The sequence below is a fragment of the Coregonus lavaretus genome (genome assembly GCF_964263955.1).
Source record: "Coregonus lavaretus genome assembly, contig: HAP1_SCAFFOLD_510, whole genome shotgun sequence".
Classification (NCBI taxonomy): domain Eukaryota; kingdom Metazoa; phylum Chordata; class Actinopteri; order Salmoniformes; family Salmonidae; genus Coregonus; species Coregonus lavaretus.
Genome location: NW_028159776.1, coordinates 279,739 through 298,455, shown reverse-complemented (window position 1 = coordinate 298,455; position 18,717 = coordinate 279,739). Strand labels below are relative to the sequence as shown.

The 18,717-nt window shown below is 43.3% G+C and overlaps 1 protein-coding gene across 1 annotated transcript in view; it reads right to left on the bottom strand.

Moving 5' to 3' along the window:
* LOC311122453 (CSC1-like protein 2) overlaps positions 1-18,717 on the bottom strand; it is a gene marked incomplete at its 5' end in the record, with an annotated part of 69,315 nt that overhangs the window by 8,552 nt on the left and 42,046 nt on the right. Inside the window, 6 exons of the mRNA XM_084196807.1 lie at positions 1,899-2,066; positions 7,776-7,881; positions 9,697-9,859; positions 11,621-11,686; positions 17,717-17,803; positions 18,007-18,113. Coding sequence (XP_084052933.1) covers positions 1,899-2,066; positions 7,776-7,881; positions 9,697-9,859; positions 11,621-11,686; positions 17,717-17,803; positions 18,007-18,113 — 697 coding nt within the window. The remainder of the gene's footprint in view (positions 1-1,898; positions 2,067-7,775; positions 7,882-9,696; positions 9,860-11,620; positions 11,687-17,716; positions 17,804-18,006; positions 18,114-18,717) is intronic.

The window sequence follows — 18,717 nt, the reverse complement described above, 5'->3', positions numbered from 1 at the left end:
TTTGTTTTTCTCATCAATCTACACACAATACCCCATAAGGACAAAGGAAACAGTTTTGACATTTTTGCACATATATATATTTTAAGTATTCAGACCCTTTACTCAGTACTTTGTTGAAGCACCTTTGGCAGCAATTACAGCCTTGAGTCTTCTTGGGTATGACGCTACAAGCTTGGCACACCTGTATTTGGGGAGTTTCTCCCATTCTTCTCTGCAGATCCTCTCAAGTTTTGTCAGGTTGGATGGGGAGCGTTGCTGCACAACCATTTTCAGGTCTCTCCAGAGATGTTCGATCGGGTTCAAGTCCGGGCTCTGGCTAGGCCACTCAAGGACATTCAGAGACTTGTCCCGAAGCCACTCCTGCGTTGTCTTGGTTGTGTGCTGAGGGTCGTTGTCCTATTGGAAGGTGAACCATCGCCCCAGTCTGAGGTCCTGAGCGCTCTGGAGCAGGTTTTCATCAAGGATCTCTGCACTTTGCTCCGTTCATCTTTCCCTCGATCCTGACTAGTCTCCCAGTCCCTGCCGCTGAAAAACATCCCCACAGCATGATTCTGCCACCACCATGCTTCACCGTAGGGACGGTGCCAGGTTTCCTCCAGGCGTGACGCTTGGCATTCAGGCCAAAGAGTTCAATCTTAGTTTCATCAGACCAGGGAATCTTGTTTCTCATGGTCAGAGTCCTTTAGGTGCCTTTTGGCAAACTCCAAGCGGGCTGTCATGTGCCTTTTACTGAGGAGTGGCTTCCGTCTGGCCACTCTACCATAAAGGCCTGATTGGTGGAGTGCTGCAGAGATGGCTGTCCTTCTGGAAGGTTCTCCCATCTCCACATCGGAACTCTGGAGCTCTGTCAGAGTGACCATCGGGTTCTTGGTCACCTCCCTGACCAAGGCCCTTCTCCCCCGATTGCTCAGTTTGGCCGGGCGGCCAGCTCTAGGAAGAGTCTTGGTGGTTACAAACTTCTTCCACTTAAGAATGATGGAGGCCACTGTGTTCTTGGGGACCTTCAATGCTGCAGAAAGTTTTTGGTACCCTTCCCCAGATCTGTGCCTCAACACAATCCTGTCTCGGAGCTCTACGGACAATTCCTTCGACTGCTTGGTTTTTGCTCTGACATGCACTGTCAACTGTGGGACCTTATATAGACAGGTGTGTGCCTTTCCAAATCATGTCCAATCAGTTGAATTTACCACAGGTGGACTCCAATCAAGTTGTAGAAATATCTCAAGGATGATCAATGGAGGCCTCCGGAGTGGGGCAGCGGTCTAAAGGTGAGGTGAGGTGAGGCGTCACTACAGACCCGGGTTCGATCAATGGAAACAGGATGCACCTGAGCTCAATTTCGAGTCTCATAGCAAAGGGTCTGAACGCTTATGTAAATAAAGTATCTGTTGTTTTTAAATGTCTAAAAACCTGGTTTTTGGTTTGTCATTATGGGGTATTGTGTATAGATTGATTTAAATGACTTTCTTTCCTCATCAATGTAACAATGTAATGTAACAAAATGTGGAAAAAGGGGAAGGGGTCTGAATACTTTCCGAATGCACTGTATGCTTGAAAATATGGAGAGTGGTACTCAGTACCATTTGTATTCAGGACAAAAAGTTAACTGGTTTGCCAAAATGTTTGCAGTATTACTTTAGTGCGTTGGTGCAAACAGAAGACGTTTCAGCTTAAAATGTTTAATCTTTAAAAATGTCAAAAAACATAATTCTACTTGGACATTATGGGGTATTGTGTGTAGGCCAGTGACAAAACCTCAATTTAATCCACTTTAAATTCAGGCTGTAACAATAAAATGTGGAAAAGGTCAAGGGGTATGAATACTTTCTGAAGACACCGTGCATAAGAGAGAAAGGCTGTTCTGACCCAGAATGGCCACTAGATGGCGACCCTCGTACCTGTGCGGACAGTGGAGAAGAACAGGAGCCAGAAGAGACAGAGGATGGGTGCTGCCACCACCTGGTTAACGGCACCAGAGTGGATTTTCTTGTCCAGCTTGGAGGGAAGGTAGGCATAGTACATGTTGTAGCGGTCTGCCAGGTGCTTCAACAGCATGTACATCAGACCTGGGGGGGGGGGGGGAGAGAGAGAGAGAGAGAGAGAGAGAGAGAGGGGGAGGGAAGGAGAGAGGTAGAGTGGGAGGGAGACGTAGGAGCAGAGAGAGAGGGAGGGAGAGAGGGAGGGAGGGAGGGAGGGAGACGTAGGAGCAGAGAGAGAGAGAGAGAGAGAGAGAGAGAGAGAGACGTAGGAGCAGAGAGAGAGAGAGAGAGACAGAGAGAGACAGAGAGAGACAGAGAGAGACAGAGAGAGAGAGAGACAGAGAGAGAGAGAGAGAGAGAGAGAGAGAGAGAGGGGGAGGGAGGAGAGAGGTAGAGTGGGAGGGAGACGTAGGAGCAGAGAGAGAGAGAGAGAGAGAGGGAGGGAGGGAGACGTAGGAGCAGAGAGAGAGAAAGAGTGAGAGAGAGAGAGAGAGAGACGTAGGAGCAGAGAGAGAGAGAGAGAGAGAGAGAGAGAGAGAGAGATAGAGAGAGAGAGACAGAGAGAGACAGAGAGAGACAGAGAGAGACAGAGAGAGAGAGAGACAGAGAGAGAGAGAGAGAGAGAGGGGGAGGGAGGGAGAGAGGTAGAGTGGGAGGGAGACGTAGGAGCAGAGAGAGAGAGAGGGAGGGAGGGAGACGTAGGAGCAGAGAGAGAGAGAGAGAGAGAGAGAGAGAGAGAGAGAGAGAGAGAGAGAGAGAGAGAGAGGAGAGAGACGTAGGAGCAGAGAGAGAGAGAGAGAGAGATAGAGAGAGACGTAGGAGCAGAGAGGGAGAGAGAGAGAGAGAGAGAGAGGGAGACGTAGGAGCAGAGAGAGAGAGAGAGAGAGAGAGAGAGAGAGAGAGAGAGAGAGGGAGACGTAGGAGCAGAGAGACAGTCAGTGGGCCTAAAAACTATCTCGTCCATAAGCCCCACTACAGGGATCCCCTCCCCTTTTCATTTTAGAAATGGAATGTGTTCATGGAATAGACATTGTTACTTTCTCATAGCTATACGGTCAGGTGATAAATAACCTACTACGGTCAGGTGATAAATAACCTACTACAGTCAGGTGATAAATAACCTACTACAGTCAGGTGATAAATAACCTACTACACAGTCAGGTGATAAATAACCTACTACAGTCAGGTGATAAATAACCTACTACAGTCAGGTGATAAATAACCTACTACACAGTCAGGTGATAAATAACCTACTACAGTCAGGTGATAAATAACCTACTACGGTCAGGTGATAAATAACCTACTACGGTCAGGTGATAAATAACCTACTACACAGTCAGGTGATAAATAACCTACTACACAGTCAGGTGATAAATAACCTACTACAGTCAGGTGATAAATAACCTACTACAGTCAGGTGATAAATAACCTACTACAGTCAGGTGATAAATAACCTACTACACAGTCAGGTGATAAATAACCTACTACAGTCAGGTGATAAATAACCTACTACAGTCAGGTGATAAATAACCTACTACAGTCAGGTGATAAATAACCTACTACACAGTCAGGTGATAAATAACCTACTACAGTCAGGTGATAAATAACCTACTACAGTCAGGTGATAAATAACCTACTACACAGTCAGGTGATAAATAACCTACTACAGTCAGGTGATAAATAACCTACTACACAGTCAGGTGATAAATAACCTACTACACAGTCAGGTGATAAATAACCTACTACAGTCAGGTGATAAATAACCTACTACACAGTCAGGTGATAAATAACCTACTACAGTCAGGTGATAAATAACCTACTACAGTCAGGTGATAAATAACCTACTACACAGTCAGGTGATAAATAACCTACTACAGTCAGGTGATAAATAACCTACTACAGTCAGGTGATAAATAACCTACTACAGTCAGGTGATAAATAACCTACTACAGTCAGGTGATAAATAACCTACTACAGTCAGGTGATAAATAACCTACTACAGTCAGGTGATAAATAACCTACTACAGTCAGGTGATAAATAACCTACTACACAGTCAGGTGATAAATAACCTACTACAGTCAGGTGATAAATAACCTACTACAGTCAGGTGATAAATAACCTACTACACAGTCAGGTGATAAATAACCTACTACAGTCAGGTGATAAATAACCTACTACAGTCAGGTGATAAATAACCTACTACAGTCAGGTGATAAATAACCTACTACACAGTCAGGTGATAAATAACCTACTACAGTCAGGTGATAAATAACCTACTACAGTCAGGTGATAAATAACCTACTACACAGTCAGGTGATAAATAACCTACTACACAGTCAGGTGATAAATAACCTACTACAGTCAGGTGATAAATAACCTACTACACAGGCAGGTGATAAATAACCTACTACAGTCAGGTGATAAATAACCTACTACAGTCAGGTGATAAATAACCTACTACAGTCAGGTGATAAATAACCTACTACACAGTCAGGTGATAAATAACCTACTACAGTCAGGTGATAAATAACCTACTACAGTCAGGTGATAAATAACCTACTACACAGTCAGGTGATAAATAACCTACTACACAGTCGGGTGATAAATAACCTACTACAGTCAGGTGATAAATAACCTACTACACAGTCAGGTGATAAATAACCTACTACAGTCAGGTGATAAATAACCTACTACAGTCAGGTGATAAATAACCTACTACAGTCAGGTGATAAATAACCTACTACAGTCAGGTGATAAATAACCTACTACAGTCAGGTGATAAATAACCTACTACAGTCAGGTGATAAATAACCTACTACAGTCAGGTGATAAATAACCTACTACAGTTAGGTGATAAATAACCTACTACAGTCAGGTGATAAATAACCTACTACAGTCAGGTGATAAATAACCTACTACACAGTCAGGTGATAAATAACCTACTACACGGTCAGGTGATAAATAACCTACTACACAGTCAGGTGATAAATAACCTACTACAGTCAGGTGATAAATAACCTACTACACAGTCATGTGATAAATAACCTACTACAGTCAGGTGATAAATAACCTACTACACAGTCAGGTGATAAATAACCTACTACGGTCAGGTGATAAATAACCTACTACACAGTCAGGTGATAAATAACCTACTACACAGTCAGGTGATAAATAACCTACTACAGTCAGGTGATAAATAACCTACTACACAGTCAGGTGATAAATAACCTACTACAGTCAGGTGATAAATAACCTACTACAGTCAGGTGATAAATAACCTACTACAGTCAGGTGATAAATAACCTACTACAGTCAGGTGATAAATAACCTACTACAGTCAGGTGATAAATAACCTACTACACAGTCAGGTGATAAATAACCTACTACAGTCAGGTGATAAATAACCTACTACAGTCAGGTGATAAATAACCTACTACACAGTCAGGTGATAAATAACCTACTACACAGTCAGGTGATAAATAACCTACTACACAGTCAGGTGATAAATAACCTACTACAGTCAGGTGATAAATAACCTACTACACAGTCAGGTGATAAATAACCTACTACACAGTCAGGTGATAAATAACCCACTACACAGTCAGGTGATAAATAACCTACTACACAGTCAGGTGATAAATAACCTACTACAGTCAGGTGATAAATAACCTACTACAGTCAGGTGATAAATAACCTACTACAGTCAGGTGATAAATAACCTACTACACAGTCAGGTGATAAATAACCTACTACAGTCAGGTGATAAATAACCTACTACACAGTCAGGTGATAAATAACCTACTACGGTCAGGTGATAAATAACCTACTACACAGTCAGGTGATAAATAACCTACTACAGTCAGGTGATAAATAACCTACTACACAGTCAGGTGATAAATAACCTACTACACAGTCAGGTGATAAATAACCTACTACACAGTCAGGTGATAAATAACCTACTACAGTCAGGTGATAAATAACCTACTACAGTCAGGTGATAAATAACCTACTACACAGTCAGGTGATAAATAACCTACTACACAGTCAGGTGATAAATAACCTACTACAGTCAGGTGATAAATAACCTACTACACAGTCAGGTGATAAATAACCTACTACAGTCAGGTGATAAATAACCTACTACACAGTCAGGTGATAAATAACCTACTACACAGTCAGGTGATAAATAACCTACTACACAGTCAGGTGATAAATAACCTACTACACAGTCAGGTGATAAATAACCTACTACAGTCAGGTGATAAATAACCTACTACAGTCAGGTGATAAATAACCTACTACACAGTCAGGTGATAAATAACCTACTACAGTCAGGTGATAAATAACCTACTACAGTCAGGTGATAAATAACCTACTACAGTCAGGTGATAAATAACCTACTACAGTCAGGTGATAAATAACCTACTACAGTCAGGTGATAACTAACATACTACACAGTCAGGTGATAAATAACCTACTACAGTCAGGTGATAAATAACCTACTACAGTCAGGTGATAAATAACCTACTACAGTCAGGTGATAAACAACCTACTACACAGTCAGGTGATAAATAACCTACTACAGTCAGGTGATAAATAACCTACTACAGTCAGGTGATAAATAACCTACTACAGTCAGGTGATAAATAACCTACTACACAGTCAGGTGATAAATAACCTACTACAGTCAGGTGATAAATAACCTACTACACAGTCAGGCGATAAATAACCTACTACAGTCAGGTGATAAATAACCTACTACAGTCAGGCGATAAATAACCTACTACACAGTCAGGTGATAAATAACCTACTACAGTCAGGTGATAAATAACTTACTACACAGTCAGGTGATAAATAACCTACTACAGTCAGGTGATAAATAACCTACTACAGTCAGGTGATAAATAACCTACTACAGTCAGGTGATAAATAACCTACTACACAGTCAGGCGATAAATAACCTACTACAGTCAGGTGATAAATAACCTACTACACAGTCAGGTGATAAATAACCTACTACACAGTCAGGTGATAAATAACCTACTACAGTCAGGTGATAAATAACCTACTACAGTCAGGTGATAAATAACCTACTACAGTCAGGTGATAAATAACCTACTACACAGTCAGGTGATAAATAACCTACTACAGTCAGGTGATAAATAACCTACTACAGTCAGGTGATAAATAACCTACTACAGTCAGGTGATAAATAACCTACTACAGTCAGGTGATAAATAACCTACTACAGTCAGGTGATAAATAACCTACTACAGTCAGGTGATAAATAACCTACTACAGTCAGGTGATAAATAACCTACTACAGTCAGGTGATAAATAACCTACTACAGTCAGGTGATAAATAACCTACTACACAGTCAGGTGATAAATAACCTACTACACAGTCAGGTGATAAATAACCTACTACAGTCAGGTGATAAATAACCTACTACAGTCAGGTGATAAATAACCTACTACACAGTCAGGTGATAAATAACCTACTACACAGTCAGGTGATAAATAACCTACTACAGTCAGGTGATAAATAACCTACTACAGTCAGGTGATAAATAACCTACTACAGTCAGGTGATAAATAACCTACTACACAGTCAGGTGATAAATAACCTACTACACAGTCAGGTGATAAATAACCTACTACAGTCAGGTGATAAATAACCTACTACAGTCAGGTGATAAATAACCTACTACAGTCAGGTGATAAATAACCTACTACAGTCAGGTGATAAATAACCTACTACAGTCAGGTGACAGTGACAGTGGAGCTCAGCTCACCGAAGGGGACAATGATTGGACAGGTGATGCTGTAGGTCATGACCACAGTGAAGACACACATCATCCAGGCGTAGGCTGCTCCGAACTGGAACTCATAGGCCTGGTGCTGCAGATCATAGAAATAGAGTTATAGAACTGGAACTCATAGGCCTGTTGCTGCAGAGCATATAAATAGAGTTATAGAACTGGAACTCATAGGCCTGGTGCTGCAGAGCATAGAAATAGGGTTATAGAACTGGAACTCAGAGGCCTGGTGCTGCAGAGCATAGAAATAGAGTTATAGAACTGGAACTCATAGGCCTGGTGCTGCAGAGCATAGAAATAGAGTTATAGAACTGGAACTCATAGGCCTGTTGCTGCAGAGCATAGAAATAGAGTTATAGAACTGGAACTCATAGGCCTGGTGCTGCAGAGCATAGAAATAGAGTTATAGAACTGGAACTCATAGGCCTGGTGCTGCAGAGCATAGAAATAGAGTTATAGAACTGGAACTCATAGGCCTGTTGCTGCAGAGCATAGAAATAGAGTTATAGAACTGGAACTCATAGGCCTGGTGCTGCAGAGCATAGAAATAGAGTTATAGAACTGGAACTCATAGGCCTGGTGCTGCAGAGCATAGAAATAGAGTTATAGAACTGGAACTCATAGGCCTGGTGCTGCAGAGCATAGAAATAGAGTTATAGAACTGGAACTCATAGGCCTGGTGCTGCAGAGCATAGAAATAGAGTTATAGAACTGGAACTCATAGGCCTGGTGCTGCAGAGCATAGAAATAGAGTTATAGAACTGGAACTCATAGGCCTGGTGCTGCAGAGCATAGAAATAGGGTTATAGAACTGGAACTCATAGGCCTGGTGCTGCAGAGCATAGAAATAGAGTTATAGAACTGGAACTCATAGGCCTGGTGCTGCAGAGCATAGAAATAGAGTTATAGAACTGGAACTCATAGGCCTGGTGCTGCAGAGCATAGAAATAGAGTTATAGAACTGGAACTCATAGGCCTGGTGCTGCAGAGCATAGAAATAGAGTTATAGAACTGGAACTCATAGGCCTGGTGCTACAGAGCATAGAAATAGAGTTATAGAACTGGAACTCATAGGCCTGGTGCTACAGAGCATAGAAATAGAGTTATAGAACTGGAACTCATAGGCCTGGTGCTGCAGAGCATAGAAATAGAGTTATAGAACTGGAACTCATAGGCCTGGTGCTGCAGAGATACACATATTAACAGGAGGATATTATCGTATGTCCTTAGGGAAGCTTAAGTTCAACAAAAGCATAGCTTGTCAGGGTTGGGGTTCATTCTATTTCAACACAGTCAATTCAGGAAGTACATTTCAATTCCAACTTACATTTTCCTCATTGCTTTCCTTATTGGAATTTCAGTTTACTTCCTGAATTGACTGGTTTGAAATGGAATTGACTTCGACCCAGTAGCATATAACCAGAGAGGAAGAGGAGAGGGCTCGACTCCGCCTCAAAATCTGTCCACACGAAAATACAACGTTAACCAGTGGAGGTGGGGATTTTATGTACGAGGTCAGTGAGTGTCGAATTTGGTCAACATAACATTTGCAACGTGATGTTTATTTGATCGAAGATACGTTTTGTGATGTTTAGGTTATTACGAATGTACTGATATAAGTGGAGGAATGTGGCATTCTGGCAACTTTGACAAAAAACAATGTTATGTTGATGTGTTGTTCACACGCGTATCTGGCTTCTCATTGGTTAAAATGTTCCCGCCTGATCCCACCTGCCTTTGTGGACATATATTCCCATTGTTAGAGCGGTCAGTTGACTATCTTGTCAGTCCATAGATCATCTTTGATATAACTATTTGCATCCTAGTAGTGATGTAGTTTATGGGATTGGATAACTGAGGTCTTCCTGACCACCAGGTGGAGCTCCGCTACACTCACCCTCTTGACGTTGCGTCTCTCGGCAACAGAGCGGGCCAGACACAGCCGGGTCATGTACATGAGCAGACCAGGGATCCTCAGCAGATCCATGGCGTTACCGATGAACGCCGACGCGATGACATAGTTCACAAAGAACGCCCCGTTGTCAGGCAGGAACACACACCTGAGGGAAGACAGGAAACGACATCACGACAATAACATACCTTTTTCAGACTAATCGTGCCAACCAGAACCATAGTACGCTGGATTGGATATGTTCTGTTCTCTTCACATGATCTTTTCCAGCATGGTTGCTGAAACGATGTGGGATGCGTAACCAGGCCAGCCCAGTACGGTTCGGGTCGGCACAATAGTGTGAAACGGGGTATTAGAGACTACCTCCCTCCTAAAGGACGAAACCAAACCCAAAGGACAGCCAGGTCCATAAGGACACAATATGATGAGAGAACATGGTTGCTGTTCTAATTGTTACCTGAAAGCAGGGTTAAAATAAGAACCACTACGTTAGATTATGAGGTGGGGCGAAGACAGGAAATGACATCACAACAAGAATATTACTCTCACTGAATCTCAGACCCTATTCACTGTGGATCTGAGAAGATTGAATAGGAATAGAAGTTGTTGCCATAGTGCCAATATAACCCTCTCTACCAGACTCTAACCTGGACCTAGGAGCCAGTTCCACTGTTTGTTTTAATTCTACCCCTCTAATCAGGGAATGACTGAATACCCCAGGCATTGGGGGGTAGGGGATAGGCTGCTAAGGGGTTCAGCTCTTCCTAAAATACTATCCTAAACAATGAACAGCTAGTTCCATAAGAGACATCAGAGAATATGGAAGCTGTTCTGACTGGAGATAATTGAAAGATAGATAACTGTTACAAGCATCACTAAGATAAGACTGACAACTTTACATTATGAGCCAGAACGTGGCCAGCAGAGACCACAGTGCACAAGGTAGAGGTTCAAAGGTTGAGAGCAGACAGAGAGAAAGAGAGAGACAGAGACAGAGAGAGAGAGACAGAGAGAGAGAGACAGAGAGAGACAGAGAGAGAGAGACAGCGAGAGAGAGAGAGACAGAGAGAGAGAGAGAGAGAGAGACAGAGACAGAGAGAGAGGAGACAGAGAGAGAGAGAGAGAGAGACAGCGAGAGAGAGAGACAGAGAGAGAAAGAGACAGCGAGAGAAAGAGACAGCGAGAGAGAGAGACAGCGAGAGAGAGAGAGACAGCGAGAGAGAGAGAGAGAGAGAGAGAGAGAGAGAGAGAGAGAGAGAGACAGCGAGACAGCGAGACAGCGAGAGAGAGAGAGACAGCGAGAGAGAGACAGCGAGAGAGAGACAGAGAGAGAGGAGACAGAGAGAGAGAGAGAGAGAGAGAGAGACAGCGAGAGAGAGAGACAGAGAGAGAGAGACAGCGAGAGAGAGAGAGAGAGAGAGACAGCGAGACAGCGAGAGAGAGAGAGAGAGAGAGAGAGAGAGAGAGAGAGACAGAGACAGAGATAGAGAGACAGAGATAGAGAGACAGAGAGAGAGACAGAGATAGAGAGACAGAGAGAGAGAGACAGAGAGAGAGAGAGTCCACCAGACTCAAACCACAAAGGTTGAGTTACTGCTGCTGAGGAGCATTGTAAGGGCATACCTATGCAATGTTCAACAATTACATAAAGATGTCCATGTTGAAAATATCATACAGAGACTGACAGGCAGGTCTCATTCATCCAAAGGAATGTCTTGTGAGTGACTGTGTTCAAATCAAATGTATTTTATAAAGCCCTTTTTACATTGTCAAAGTGCTTTACTAAAAGTCAGCCTAAAACCCCAAACAGTAAGCAATGCAGATGTAGAAGCACGGTGGCTAGGAAAAACTCCCTAGACGAAGGAACCTAGGAAGAAACTTAAGAGAGGAACTAGGAACTGCTACTTACTCAAACCTCACAGCAGCATCATCCAGGAAGCGCTTGTCAAACAGCCATCGGAAGAAAACGTCCAGACTGGAATGAAGAAGGAAACAGTTGAGTTCTCAGAGTGATAGAAGAGGTGGTTGATGATTGGATTAGAGACTCCATGACTGAGAATGGGATCATAAAAGGGACAGTTTCCTGCACCCAGATTAAGGCTAGTGCCGGACTCCATTGAGACCAACTCAAAAGGTTGGGAGTTCGATCCCCGGCAGAGTCATACCAAAGTCTCAAAAAATGGGACGCGTCCCCTGCGATAGCCCAGTGTCCTATAGGCTGTTCTGACTTCTTACTGTGGTCCTCTGTAGCTCAGCTGGTAGAGCACGGCGCTTGTAACGCCAAGGTAGTGGGTTCGATCCCCGGGACCACCCATACACAAAAATGTATGCACGCATGACTGTAAGTCGCTTTGGATAAAAGCGTCTGCTAAATGGCATATTATTATTATTATTACTGGACTCCATAGAAAGTACATTCTAGTCCGGGAAACTGTATTACTAGCCCTGTAGTGAATGAACAGTATACAGTAGGTAAAAGTGTTGACTGGCTAAGTGGTCCTCTGTAGAGCATGGCGATGCAACGCCAGGATCGTGGGTTTGAATAAGCAATAAGGCACCTACGGAGTTTGTGGTATATTGCCAATATACCACGGCTAAGGGCTGTATCCAGGCACTCCGTGTTGCGTCGTGATAAGAACAGCCCTTAGCCGTGGTATAATGGCCATATGCCACACCCCCTAGGGTCTTATTGCTGAATTATGCCACACCCCCTAGGGCCTTATTGCTGAATTATGCCACACCCCCTAGGGCCTTATTGCTGAATTATGCCACACCCCCTCGGGTCTTATTGCTGAATTATGCCACACCCCCTCGGGTCTTATTGCTGAATTATACCACATACAAGTTAAAGTATTGGATTCTTCACAGTACAAGCTTTTGTACTTAGACCATTTACATTTTAGTGATTTAGCAGACGCTCTTATCCAGAGCGACTTACAGGAGCAATTAGGGTTAAGTGCCTTGCTCAAGGGCACATCGACAGATTTTTCACCTAGTCGGCTCGGGGGATTAGAACCAGCGACCTTTCGGTTACTGGCACAACGCTCTTACCCACTAAGCTACCTGCCGCCATCAGACCATCAGGAAGACTGTTATGCTTGATTGAGCTGTTTTGTCTTGTAGTAATGTGCTGCCTGCCTTTATTTTATTCAACCTTTTTATTTAGCAAAACATGCCATTGAGAAAAAAATATTTTTCATAAAATATTTTTGGGGTCATTAGGTACCAAAACACCAGGTGGTGTGTTGGACACAGTCATATACCATGCTGTGAAAAAGTATTTGCCGCCTTTCTGATGATCCATTTTGCATATTGTTTTATACTGAATGTTATCAGATCTTCAACCAAAACCTACTAATAGACAAAGGGAACCTGAGTTTACAAATAACCAAAAACAAGTTACACTTTAAACAACTGATATTCCAGAGCGAAGCGAAAAAACAGGAACCCATTTAAGCCAATATGGCATAAACTGGCAAAACATTTCCCTGATCTCTTTTAACAAGACAAATCAAGCAGGCTCCTGGATAACACACCAATAATCAACATGTAGCCATGAACTATTTACATACATTGACTGTCACATTAGGTGGCTTGAAGGGCAAGGTATTTACATTTACATTTAAGTCATTTAGCAGACGCTCTTATCCAGAGCGACTTAGGGTTAAAGTGCCTTGCTTAAGGGCACAGACAGATTTGTCACCTAGTCGGCTCGGGGATTAGAACCAGCGACCTTTCGGTTACTGGCACAACGCTCTTAACCACTAAGCTACCTGCCGCCAGGTATGAAGTGGCACAACCTGCTCTGTGTTCTACTACTCTCCCTGACATCCTAGTCATCCACCTACTACTCTCCCTGACATCCCTAGTCATCCACCTACTACTCCCCCTGACATCCCTAGTCATCCACCTACTACTCTCCCTGACATCCCTAGTCATCCACCTACTACTCTCCCTGACATCCCTAGTCATCCACCTCCTACTCTCCCTGACATCCACCTACTACTCTCCCTGACATCCCCTAGTCATCCACCTACTACTCTCCCTGACATCCCCTAGTCATCCACCTACTACTCTCCCTGACATCCCCTAGTCATCCACCTACTACTCTCCCTGATATCCCCTAGTCATCCACCTCCTACTCTCCCTGACATCCCCTAGTCATCCACCTACTACTCTCCCTGACATCCCCTAGTCATCCACCTCCTACTCTCCCTGACATCCCCTAGTCATCCACCTACTACTCTCCCTGACATCCTAGTCATCCACCTACTACTCTCCCTGACATCCCCTAGTCATCCACCTACTACTCTCCCTGACATCCCCTAGTCATCCACCTACTACTCTCCCTGACATCCTAGTCATCCACCTACTACTCTCCCTGACATCCCCTAGTCATCCACCTACTACTCTCCCTGACATCCTAGTCATCCACCTCGGAGGAAACGACTTGGGATACACCAAAAGGGAGGGCACTGGTGCGGTAGATGCGCAGACTTAGACGTGGTCATCCAAATGTTTCCCGGGACAACGTTGGTCTTCTTCTCTGATATTGTGTAGCGGAGGAGCTGGATGTTTCCTGTGGGACAAAAAAATTAAACCAGTGCATAGAGGGCCTGGTGCTCCATCAATCAGCTGGTGTTCGGATTTCAGGGAATGTACCGTAGGGTTGTACCGTAGGGGTGGAGTGCATGAGCAATGACGTTTTCGTTGAGAGTTGATCACTCCAGTCCACCCGTGCATCAATCTAAGTAAACTAATTTTTAAAAATGTCAGTTTAAGCTATAGATATCCATTTTTTGCATGTGCTGCATCTCAATCCACAGGATCCGCATATGTCAGCCTTCAGCATCTGCGGTGGAAGGTGGCCAAGCTGCAGCGGTGTTTGTCAGACCATGAGACACCCTGAAAAACGGTCTTCTCACGAAAACATCTGTAGCGCCCGAACGGTTTGGCCTACAAACTATTATGATCCCTCTATGGAAATGGGAGACTCTCACGACTCGTCTGAAGGTAACCCATACACACTAATGGAAGTATGGAGGTAGTTTTGTGCCAAAACAAATATGGGGTTACTACATGATTCCATATGTGTTATTTCATAGTTTTGATGTCTTCACTATTATTCTACAATGTAGAAAATAGTAAAAATAAAGAAATACCCTGGAATGAGTAGGTGTGTCCAAACTTTTGACTGGTACTGAAGATCTGATAACATATATATATATATATTATGATTATTCCTTATACAGTGGGGCAAAAAAGTATTTAGTCAGCCACCAATTGTGCAAATTCTCCCACTTAAAAAGATGAGATAGGCCTGTAATTTTCATCATAGGTACACGTCAACTATGACAGACAAAATGAGAAAAAAAATTGCAGAAAATCACATTGTAGGATTTTTTATGAATTTATTTGCAAATTATGGTGGAAAATAAGTATTTGGTCAATAACAAAAGTTTCTCAATAGTTTGTTATATACCCTTTGTTGGCAATTATACAGGTCAAACGTTTTCTGTAAGTCTTCACAAGGTTTTCACACACTGTTGCTGGTATTTTGGCCCATTCCTCCATGCAGATCTCCTCTAGAGCAGTGATGTTTTGGGGCTGTCGCTGGGCAACACAGACTTTCAACTCCCTCCAAAGATTTTCTATGGGGTTGAGATCTGGAGACTGGCTAGGCCACTCCAGGACTTTGAAATGCTTCTTACGAAGCCACTCCTTCGTTGCCCGGGCGGTGTGTTTGGGATCATTGTCATGCTGAAAGACCCAGCCACATTTCATCTTCAATGCCCTTGCTGATGGAAGGAGGTTTTCACTCAAAATCTCACGATACATGGCCCCATTCATTCTTTCCTTTACACGGATCAGTCGTCCTGGTCCCTTTGCAGAAAAACAGCCCCAAAGCATGATGTTTCCACCCCCATGCTTCACAGTAGGTATGGTGTTCTTTGGATGCAACTCAGCATTCTTTGTCCTCCAAACACGACGAGTTGAGTTTTTACCAAAAAGTTCTATTTTGGTTTCATCTGACCATATGACATTCTCCCAATCCTTTTCTGGATCATCCAAATGCACTCTAGCAAACTTCAGACGGGCCTGGACATGTACTGGCTTAAGCAGAGGGACACATCTGGCACTGCAGGATTTGAGTCCCTGGCGGCGTAGTGTGTTACTGATGGTAGGCTTTGTTACTTTGGTCCCAGCTCTCTGCAGGTCATTCACTAGGTCCCTCCGTGTGGTTCTGGGATTTTTGCTCACCGTTCTTGTGATCATTTTGACCCCACGGGGTGAGATCTTGCGTGGAGCCCCAGATCGAGGGAGATTATTAGTGGTCTTGTATGTCTTCCATTTCCTAATAATTGCTCCCACAGTTGATTTCTTCAAACCAAGCTGCTTACCTATTGCAGATTCAGTCTTCCCAGCCTGGTGCAGGTCTACAATTTTGTTTCTGGTGTCCTTTGACAGCTCTTTGGTCTTGGCCATAGTGGAGTTTGGAGGGTGACTGTTTGAGGTTGTGGACAGGTGTCTTTTATACTGATAACAAGTTCAAACAGGTGCCATTAATACAGGTAACGAGTGGAGGACAGAGGAGCCTCTTAAAGAAGAAGTTACAGGTCTGTGAGAGCCAGAAATCTTGCTTGTTTGTAGGTGACCAAATACTTATTTTCCACCATAATTTGCAAATAAATTCATTAAAAATCCTACAATGTGATTTTCTGGAGAAAAAAAATCTCAATTTGTCTATCTAGTTGACGTGTACCTATGATGAAAATTACAGGCCTCTCTCATCTTTTTAAGTGGGAGAACTTGCACAATTGGTGGCTGACTAAATACTTTTTTTCCCCACTGTATAGTGCACTATATATATATATATATATATATATATATATATATATATATATATATATATATATATATATATATATATATATATTTTATCAGATCATCAGTACCAGTCAAAAGTTTGGACACACCTACTCATTCCAGGGTTTTTCTTTATTTTTTACTATTTTCTACAATGTAGAATAATAGTGAAGACATCAAAACTATGAAATAACACATATGGAATCATGTATTAACCCAAAAAGTGTTAAACAAATCAAAATATATTTTAGATTTTAGATTCTTCAAAGTAGCCATCCTTTGCCTTGATGACAGCTTTGCACACTCTTGGTACACAGCAGGCAGGAGGCAGGGGCGACACTGGTAGCCATCTAGCTAGAACACCGGTAGACTGGGGAAGGGGGGGGGGGGGGGGGGGGGGGGGGGTGTTTATGCAGGAACCAATGGGATGCTCGAGGGGGTGTAGATGCAGAAATCGCAAGACACACAGTAGGTTTTATAACTTCGCAAGACACACAGTAGGTTTTATAACTCTGAAAATTCAGTTGAAAAGATGTTAGCATTGTCAGTAATGCTACAAAAAAGGTAGCACATTGTTGGTTCTTAATGGACGGAAATGTGCATGTGCTAGCAATAAATTATACATTTAATAAAAACTGTTGCACCTACAAACTTATTCAGTTCAAATGGATCTAAATCTAATGGTCACATTATGGACTCTGTAGCCTCGTTTTAATACGACGTCTAGAATTTGAGCTAGGTTTGGGCAAAAACTTGTCTGATGACTCTAATGCTAACGACCCTGTCCAAAATCCGGTATAGTTGTTCTCTGTAAGGGCCGGACAGATCATGACGAGAGGCTGAGAGCGTGTTGTGTACCTCCTATCAAGTTGATTTCATCAACAATAATGAAGACATGTAGTGCCTGTGGGTACTATTTAATGAAGCTGCCAGTTGAGGACCTGTGCTATATATTATTATTATTAATGAAGACATGTAGTACCTGCGGGTACTATTTAATGAAGCTGCCAGTTGAGGACCTGTGCTATATATTATTATTATTAATGAAGACATGTAGTACCTGCGGGTACTATTTAATGAAGCTGCCAGTTGAGGACCTGTGCTATATATTATCATTATTAATGAAGACATGTAGTACCTGCTGAGTCCTAGAGAGGGCAGTAGTAAGACCATGAAGATCAGAAAGGTGTAGCATTTATGCATGGTGGTCCTGTTCTCTCCAGACCTATTAGAATACATGGAAAGTCAAACGATCAACATTACATTGAGAAATACAGAATACAAGAGCTCTCTGTATGGCTCTACCAGGTTAGCCAGGTCCCAGATCTGTTTGTGCTGTTTTGCCAACTGACACACAGACCTGGGACCAGACGTGTTAGATACACAGTCAGAAAGATCAACATTAATGTGTGTGTGTGTGAGTGGTACCGTGTCCAGTGGGCCTCAAAGAAGGCAGAGTAGTATACGATGGTGGGTAGGAGGGCAGAGAAGGCCCACAGCAGCAGGGTGGGGAAGAACTGAGTCACGATGGGGTTCTGGAGGAGGAGAGGAAGAGGAGGAGGGGAGGAGAGGAAGAGGAGGAGGAGAGGAGGGGAAGAGGAGGGGAAGAGATGGAAGAGAGGGAGGAGAGGAGGAGGAGGAGAGGAAGAGTAAGAGGAGGAGGAGAGGAAGAGAAAGAGGAGGAGAGGAGGAGGAGGAGACGAGAGCAGGAGGAGAGGAAGAGAGGAGGAGAGGAAGAGGAGAGGAAGAGAAAGAGGAGGAGAGGAGGAGGAGAACAGGAGGAGAGGAAGAGGAGAGGAAGAGGAGGAGGAGAGCAGGAGGAGGAGGAGAGGAGAGAGAAGGAAGAGGAGAGGAGGAGGAGAGGAAGGTAGGGAGGGAAGGAGGAGAGGAGAGGAGAGGAGATGTGAGGATGAGTGTATTGTGAGGAGGGTTGGAGTAGAGTGAGAGAGTGAGTAGAGAGATGAGGTAGGAGAGGAGAGAAGATGTTGAAGAGGAGAGGAATGAAGGAGGAGAGTAGAGGATGAGGGGGTGAGTGGATATTGGTAGTTTTTAGTGTACTAGGTTTATGTATGAATTGTACACAGATGAGCCCTTTTCACACTACTGTGTCAACCAAACCGTACTCTGCAGGCTCTGATA